We start from the raw sequence: 9,116 nt of genomic DNA, 5'->3' as shown, positions 1-9,116 counted from the left end.
CCGCAAGATTCCTTGTCACAAAACCTTAAGGTCAAAACGAAAGAAAGAGACTAATGTATCTCTTACCAAATTATTGCTGAAGAATGTGGCGTTTGTCAAGTTATCTTGTGCTTTTCTACAAAAAGGGTGTTTAGAGGAAAGAATACAGAAACTAGCCACAACTGTGATGATTTTAAACATGTAAATATGGTCACTGAAATGCCACGAGAATAAACTTATAATACAACAACTGATTTGTTGTCATATTTACTAGACCAAACATTAAGCTATATGAGGGATTTTGCTTTGTGGGAACATACACTACGAAAGTTATTGCCTTCAGTATTCTTCATTACTTGAAATTGTATTTTATTTGCACCTGAAGGCTTCATTTTAAGAGGCCTAACTTCAAACATAAGATTTGAGGTTTGAACATTGTTTTATGTCATTAAAAACAAAAGAGAAAAAAACCTTTAGTAAGGGACCATGGAGAGATGGTCTTTCAAGGGTGGGGAGAAAGGATGTAGTGGTGTACAGAAGGAGGGGAAAAGTGGAAAGGATATTTCTATACATTTGTTACTTTAAACAAAGCCAAAAGGAGCTTTGTGGTTGTGGCCCTATGAAGTGTGGTTTTAATCCTATTATTCCTTCTAGCTTTTGTTTCTGCAAGACACAATTTGAAATGAGCACAAACAACAATAAGCCAGCTGGTCCTACTAATAGCAATAATTGGGCAGACATTAGCACATCTGGGACTAACCAGGTGACACTGTAGTTTTCACAGTTACCTGGTATGCGTTGCTTTCATCCTTAAATTCAAAATAACTTACTGAATTCTGCTATGGTCACTTCTTGGGTTGCAGGAGTTTAAGCTTTGTATCCTAAAATAAGTATTGTTTGCTGAGATAATTCAGTATTTTTTTTTAGGCTTGCCGATGCTGTCAACATGTTTACACTTCATGCTGTCAATCTGTGTTAACCACAGGTCAGATTTAGCTGCAAGCTTTATTTATGACTCCATAGCAACGGACACCTCTTTGAATCTCCAGAGAGATTATATGCGTTTCACTTCCAAACATTTCTTATTTTATAAAAATTTCTTTCCCTGCTAAGAAAATTGCTAATTTTAATCATGAGCTAATTGCCTCTGAACTATCATCCTACATGATGTAATGAATTCTAAAAGCTTCATCTCTTTTTCTTTTTTCTGTTTTTTGATTTTTAGTTAGAGGTGGTTGGCTATTTATCTGTGAAGGGACATTTTTTTAAAAAAAATCTGGGACTAACCAGGTGACACTGTAGTTTTCACAGTTACCTGGTATGCGTTGCTTTCATCCTTAAATTCAAAATATCTTACTGGATTATTGTATTGTAATAGAGTGCTGTGGGGCTTGTAACAAATAGTGCTGCTTTGTGGGAGTTCTTCAGTCAGTATATTGAATAGTCTCTGGTGGAGAAACATTGAACAGGTATCAACATTTCAATATTTGAGAGAAATATGTAAATGTTCATACTTAACTTTGTCAAGCTTTATTCCGTCTAATGCAGTCTCCTAATATGTATATCAACTTAAGAATTTTCCATTTCTATTCCACCATTTTATGACGCCTTGGGTCTAATCCTTAGTGCCAAATTTTCAATGTTTATGGAAAAACACTTTTCAGTTCAACACAGTCCACACATTTCCTGGAAAGAAATTTGAAAATGAAAAGCATCAGTTGAATTTTTTTCATTAAAATTTATGCATTTTAGTAGTGCCACTAAGTAAAGAGTTTGTGACTAAATTATTAATAAGTAGTAGGAGCAGAGGTGTGACTTGGTGGCAGAGTGCTTACCTACCACGTGTGAGGCCCCGGGTTTGATCTGTAGCTGTGCCTAAAGCAAAATAAAGTAGCTAGAATTTACTTAGGGGCTTTGTCTGTTACCATAGCAACACTGTAAGGAAGATGTTGTTACTGCCCTCATTTCATAACTGAGATGAAGGAAAAGTGTATAGCTCCTGAGAGTCAGAGCCAGTGTTTAATCCCAGTTTATTTGTTTAAGAGTCGTGGGATTGACTACATAGACCAGACTGGACTTGAACTCATAGAGATCTTTCTGCCTCTGCCTCCTGAGTGCTGGGATTAAAAGTATGAACCACCATACCTAGCTAATACTCTTAATGAAGAAAATACACAAGACACTAATATCCAGCTGTATAACATGATTTTTGATCTGTCATACAGAGCGTAATTTATTATGTAATAGTGAGTTGCCAAAGATCTTGAATTTTGAACACAAAACATTCCAATTGACTTTTAAAATTCTGACTGATGAAGTATGTTTATTTTTAATGTTTTTTTCTTCATTTTCTCTTTCCCCTTTTCCTCACTCCCTGATTCCTTAGACCTTTACACACGAACATAAAATGGGGTGAGGTCTTAAAAAATTTAAAACTTTTTTTTTTTTTGGTAAGATATGATTTTCTCTACATGATCCCTACTATCTTGGGTCTCAGTATGTAGACCAGGCTGGCCTTGAACTCACAGAGGTCTGCTGCCTCTGTCTTAAAGGCATGCTCTACCAATTTTAGCAGTATATTAAATATTTTGTCAATGCTAAGATATATTAAAATGCAAAATGTTTAAGTCTATTTATGATTTAATACAACCATTTTTAAACATATCCTTGAAGATATTTCTAAGTGATGAGTTATTTATTCCTCGTGCAAATTCCCAATCGTGTTGACTTAGATAGATGCATATTCTGTCGGATATGTTCAGCTCCTGAAGTTTGTTTTTGTCTACGGTCACTTCCTTTCAGTGACTACAGTATGGCATATGCTAGGATTGAGAAAGCAAATGACAAGTCTGTGCTTGACAGAAATCTAATAAGGGGCAATGCAAGCTGTGCTCTAGACACCTTGGGGACCCTGAAATTGACTCTTGAGGGTCTGTCTTAAAATTCATCATGTAGCTAGGGAGTTATCAAAGGAGAAAAAGAAGGGAAAGGGAATTTCTTTGATATTTATAAACTTTAAGCCAACACTATGCTCTGCTCCTTAAAACAGTACAAGCCAAAACATCCACCAAATTTGTACAGGTTTGTTAAATGTTTAATATTTAACAGTTATACTAGTGAGTAATGAGGAGAAATTGCCCAGGGAGCATAATTTTTTTAAACTCCACAATTATTAACCAACATTTTGATCTCCAAGGTAGGGGAGAACAAAAGCCACTAATTTTGTAGTGAAGAAAACACTAAGAAATAGGTTTTACTTTGCATTTTCTCTTGGACAGCTCATTATTCTGATTTCACCATGGGAAAGTATTTCTATTTTATTTTGTTGACATTTAACATTAGTAAGTACTCACAGTGAATCAAATTTATAGCTTATATGTAAAATGCCTTTTTCATGGTTCTTTTGTACCTTTCTACAAATGCACCCCCAGTGCACATGCAGACACATTTTTTTTTTTCTCTACTACACCCTCTTCTGGTTAGGTACTTCTAAATATTTTTAAAGAGTGCCATCTAGTGTCCATTTTTGAATTGTGGTTTATGAATTAGAATGTGGTTATATCTGGGCCAGGGATTCAAAAGCCAAGAGTCATGATTGACAGAAGCCTTAACGAAATTTTACCTCCATATACACATCTTTAAACACTAGAGGTGTATATTCATACATGCATTCCTTCAGCAAATACCTGTTACATACAAATGTTTACCAGGCTCTATTTTACGTATAACAGCTAACAAAGTACTCCTACAGAATATGCTAATAATCTAATAGAAACATAACATGTTGAATAAATAGTGTCTTCTGGTGCTAAGTACTGTGGAGTAATTAAAGCGTTGAAGGCAAAGTAAAGGGCCTAAGTCGATGGGGGTTCATAATATAAGAAGTAGCTAAAGAACATTTTAGTAAGATGCTGCCTATTATTAAATATCTGGAGCAGAGCTTTGTGTTCTGGAAACACCAAGTATAAAGATCTTGAAGTTGGAGTTTAGACAGTTTGGGAGAATCTTGATTTGCTTTAGTAAGCAATGTAAAAAAAAAAATGAGACAAACTCAAGAGACATAAAACGATCATCTCACGATCTGTGTTGGGCACTGTAGAAGGTCTGTTATTTTAGCAGGATGGAAAGATACTACGGGATTTGAACTGAGTGGCAGAACTTCATTTTTTACAGAATAAGTTGATGTGGGGGATGGAGAGAGGTAGAGGGAGAGTGAGTCAGAAGCAGTGCAAAGGGTGAGGAATGGTTCTGTATTTATACCCCAGAGATGCAGAAAAGACTGGCTAGGAGAGGGGTGGTCAAAGAGCACCAAGTGCTTCCTATTACAGAGCATCTTAAAGCCATTACTAAAAATAACATATTGAACAAATATGACACTACAAATGCTTAAGCAGACTGGGGAAAAGTTTCCTTTCGAAAGCCATTTATCTTTGAAGTAAAAGTTCTTAGATACAAATTCTTACTTTTTTTTTTTTGAAAAACACTATAATCTTTTAGCTTCTAATTTGTTATATTTGAAGGCCTATAACTTTTGATTTTTGTTACAGGTGACCCGATGAAAACAGAACATGAAAGGCATTAAGAACAGTCCTACAGAAGAATCTCTGTACCTGGAGTACTCTCACCAAACAGAAGGGTGCATCCTTCCTCTCCATACCTCTGTAGCTCTGTTTCTATTATCGTACTGTGACTGCAAGGTCTTTACTGTTTGCTTAGTCCTCTCTGAAGAAAATGCAGACACTTCGCTCCTGAGAGAGGTGCTGTCCCAGGATCTGGACATACAGGTTATTTCAAGGCAGGCCCTCCCACCAATAGTCCAGAATTGCTGTTTGCCTGCGGTGGTAGAACAACCAGACGTTTTCTGTAGAGCAGGACTTGCTGTTGTCCTGAGACACATAATCCAGAAATCCTATGAAGCTGAGCCATCACGAAAGGAAATTTTGGAACTTCTGGGTTTTAAAAAGACTTGTTTGAAAGCCTGTGCAGAAGTAAGTATATGGTTTCTTCTGTTATTTATAGCTATAAGTAGTAACATTCACTCCAACATGATTTTAACTTCTTGTTTTTAATTATCATAGAGTTAAAAGAGTTTTTTACTTATGTCATTCTTATAGGGCAATACTAAACAATAAAAATTTAGGGTGTATTTTATGAAGTTTAGATACATTGTTTTAAAATAATATCTCCCCTGTCCTGCCCTCCTTATATTGAGAACCTTTAAAAGAAACGTTCATATATATGCGTGTGTGTGTATGTGTTCTTTAAAAGAAATGTTCATATATCTATATGAACATGGGATTCATATATATATATATATATACATATATATATATATATTCCCCCCCCATATATATGTGTGTGTGTGTGTGTGTGTGTGTGTGTGTGTGTATGTAAGAGCACAAGTCATAGTGCCTTTTAAGCCCTGAAGAGTTTTAAAGGCTTTTGGGGTGTCTTTGTTTCTTTTCTGTTTTGTTAAGATGCTACGCCCAAGGCAGCTTATAGAAGAAAGAGTTTATTTGGGGATTGCAGTTTCAGAAGGTTAGAGTTCATGACCATCATGACAGAGAGCATGGCAGTAGGCAAGTGTGGTGCTGAAACAGTAGCCCAGGGCTCAAATTTTCAGATACACCCTCAAGGCAGAGAACTTACAGGGAATGACATGAGTCTTTTGAAATCCTGAAACTGTTCTGCAAAGCCACATTTCCTCCAACAAGGCCACACCTCCTAAGCCTTCCCAGACAGTTTCACCAACTGGGGATCAAGTGTTCAAATACATGTGCCTATGTGCTTCTTCTAATTTAAGTCACCACATTCCACTTCTTAGCCCCTACAAGCTTGTGGCCATATCATAAAGAAAAATGCATTTATTCCAACTTCAAAAGGTTCCACATTTTTCACAGTGGTAATACTATTTCAAAGTCCAAAGTTTCTTCTGATACTTTTAGGCAATCTTTTAATTGTAACCACATTTAAAATCAAAAAGCAATTTATGTACTTCCAACATACAATGACATGGAATTTAGATCCATGTATGTCTCTCTGAGGGTCCTCTTTGTTGTCTAGGTTCTCTGGGATTGTGATTTGTAGGCTGGTTTTCTTTGCTTTATGTCTAAAAAACACTTATGAGTGAGCACATATGATATTTGTCTTTCTGAGTCTGCTTTACCTCACTCAGTATGATGTTTCCTAGATCCATCCATTTGCCTATAATTTTCAAGATGCCATTATTTTTATCTGCTATGTAAATGTACCACATTTTCCTTATCCATTCTTTGATTGAGGGGCATTTAGGTTGTTTCCAGGTTCTGGCTATGATAAACAATGCTGTTCTGAACATAGTTGAGCACATATCCTTGTGGTATGATTGAACATCCTTTGGGTATATACCCAAAAGTGGTATTGCTGGGTATTGAGGAAGGTGGTTTCCTAATTTTCTGAGAAATTGCCTTACTGATATCCAAAGGGGCTGTACCACTTTGCACTCCCACCAGCAATGGTCCCTTTACCCCACATCCTCATCAGTGTTTTTGATCTTGGCCTCAAGCAGATTCTTAGGACACAGGCAAGAAGCAGCCACAAGAATGGTTTCTAGACATGTTGTTAATATTACTTCCCTCTGAAATCTTTTGAGCTGGGGCCTTCATAGTCTGTATTGTTCTCAGCACTATTGTCTTCCAACCTCCTACTAGAATGGCCCGTTTAGCCTTTCTTATAGCATTCAGCTTCTTTCTTAGTCCAAAGTCTTTCACAGTCTTGGAAAAAACTTCCTAATCCTTTCCAAATAGCTGTACTAAACTGTGGACCAACTATTCAAATACATGAGCCTATTCTCATTCAAACCACCATGGGAAGTAATGACTTATTTAATAAAAAGATACAGGAATACAACAGCTGAATCATTTAAAGTATCAATTTTTTAAATCATTGTAATGTTTTCTGATCTAGCATAGAAGCCAAGCCCATGAATGCTTTAACCAATCACATAAATTATTTAAACCCCTCTCGTATTTTGGTTGTGTGCCTAGCCTTGAATGGCTGAGCCATCTCTCCGGCTCCAAGCCACTTTTATTTCCCAATAACAGCTAATTTTCTTCAGGATATGTGGAGACGAGCAAACGGCTCATGTCTTGTTTTTCTTATAGGTTAGTCAATGGACCAGGCTATGTGAACTTACCATCCCTCTGGCTGTTGAGAATTTTCTCCAAGAGTCTTCTGACCAACCCCCAGCTATCCCTGAAGAAATCCTACAGCTCGAGAGAAAACTGAGTGAGCCTGTCAGAGTACACAATGATGACAAACTCCGCAGACAGAAGCTGAAGCAACAAAAGATTGCTGGCGTCAAGCCGCCATCTAGCAAGGGAAAACCAAGGGGCAATGCTGGTGCACAGCAACCATGCAAAGAGTTGGCTGGCTCATCTAAGAGTCTAGAACTGAAAGTGGCATTCTCAAAGCTCACAGTACAAGACACAGCTGCTACCAACAGGGAGCCTTCTGACATCAGGAAAGCAAAAACCTCTGACCTTCCGCCGCTGGAGCATGTGTTTGCAGAAGGCCTGTACTTCACGTTGGCAGACATTGTGCTTTTGCCCTGTGTTCATCACTTTTTGGTAAGGATTTGTCTAGAATCTACAAGTTACTATGAGTTTCAGTTTGTTAAACTGCTTAGGTTTGAATTTGGCTCTTCTTTCTCTGTCATAGTTCTGAGCAAATTCTTAACAGTAGAAACTGTTAATCTGTTAACTGTTCTCTAATCTGTAAGATGGTGGTCACAGGACTTTGTATTGTAAGGTCTTGTTGTCTTCCCTCCAGAGGTACACATTTTAAAGGCTTGGTCCCCAGCCTGGAACAGGTGAGACCTATTGCACGGCAACTGTGGCAATGGCTATATGCTGGTGAGCTGCATGTAGGCACTGTGTCCCCTCTGTCTCTTCCTGCTAATTTCTTTGCAGGAGGTGAATAGGTCTTCTCCACTTTATCTTCCTGCCACAGTGTTTTGTGCCACCACAGGTTCAAGATAATAGGGTCAAGTGACTATGGACTGAAATCTCTGGTACTATGTGGCAAAATCAATCTTTTCCTTATAAAGTTTATGTTGTTAGTCTTTCTTTGTCCCACCAGCCAACTCTCAAAGAAATGACCAGAGACTTCTTAAATTAATTTTGAAAGCTCAACAGATAGCTTAGACTTGTTTTTAACTAGCTCTCGTAATTTAACCCATTTTTATTTACCTACGTGTTACCACATGACTTGTCACTTAACTCTTTTCTTGCCTGCCTGTTCTCTCTGGATCTGCTGGTGACTCTGCAGCCTTCTTCTGAGCATCCTCTCTACCCCAAAAATCCTCCCTAGCTATTGGCTGTTCAGCTTTTTATTGAACAAATCTGAGTGACACATCTTCACAAGTGTACAAAAAGATTACTCCACAACATTTCCCCTTTATGGTCTAAATAAAAAGGAAAAGTTTTAACTCTAACATAATAAAACCATATAGTAAGAGCAACTATCAGGTATGTATTGTCTAAATAGAAAGGAAAGGTATTAACTTTAACAAATGACATTATATACAATAAGAATAATTATCAAGTAAGAATTACATTTACAATATCCAGTCCATTTGTGTTTGGCAAATTCATAGAAAATATTCCATTATTAATCCTATCTTGGTAAGTCCAAAGTTTTGTACCTAATTAACCTTCTATCATAACTAAAGAAAACTATAATTATGTAGTCTTCAATTCCATCAAAGACCCAAGAAGGATATAATATTACCTATTGGTAACTGAAAAAAATCTACAAATATGGCAAGGGCTAGACTTTTCTATCTGAGGGGTAAATAGGGGGATGGAAACTTTCTCTTTTACTTCATTTCTTAAAAATCCTCTCTGAAAATCTGTCGCCACACTCTTTACATACAACCACATATCTCTCTTTACATATATACATCTGTCTCCTGCATAGCCATATATCTCTTCACACAATTACATCTATTTTCACATGGCTACACACCTTTCTTTTTTTTTCTTTTTAAAGATTTTTTTTTTTATTGAGAAAAAAAAATTTCCGCCTCCTCCCAGCCTCCCACTCCTCCCACCCTCCCCCCCTCCTCTCCCCCTCCCTCTCGAGTCTGAAGAGCAGTC

General features: G+C 37.1%; 1 protein-coding gene across 2 annotated transcripts in view; it reads left to right on the top strand.

Annotated features, from left to right (window-relative positions):
- Gstcd (glutathione S-transferase C-terminal domain containing) overlaps positions 1-9,116 on the top strand; it is a 75,013-nt gene that overhangs the window by 967 nt on the left and 64,930 nt on the right. For both annotated transcript variants that reach the window (XM_013350068.2, XM_026784007.1), the window contains exons 2-3: positions 4,527-4,967; positions 7,122-7,586. In XM_013350068.2, the coding sequence (XP_013205522.1) occupies positions 4,548-4,967; positions 7,122-7,586 (885 nt within the window). In that variant the 5' untranslated portion in view covers positions 4,527-4,547. The remainder of the gene's footprint in view (positions 1-4,526; positions 4,968-7,121; positions 7,587-9,116) is intronic.

This window comes from Microtus ochrogaster, chromosome 21 (genome assembly GCF_000317375.1).
Source record: "Microtus ochrogaster isolate Prairie Vole_2 chromosome 21, MicOch1.0, whole genome shotgun sequence".
Taxonomy (NCBI): Eukaryota; Metazoa; Chordata; class Mammalia; order Rodentia; family Cricetidae; genus Microtus; species Microtus ochrogaster.
The sequence above is the reverse complement of the archived record's forward strand: the minus strand, read 5'-3'. Positions and strand labels throughout refer to the sequence as shown.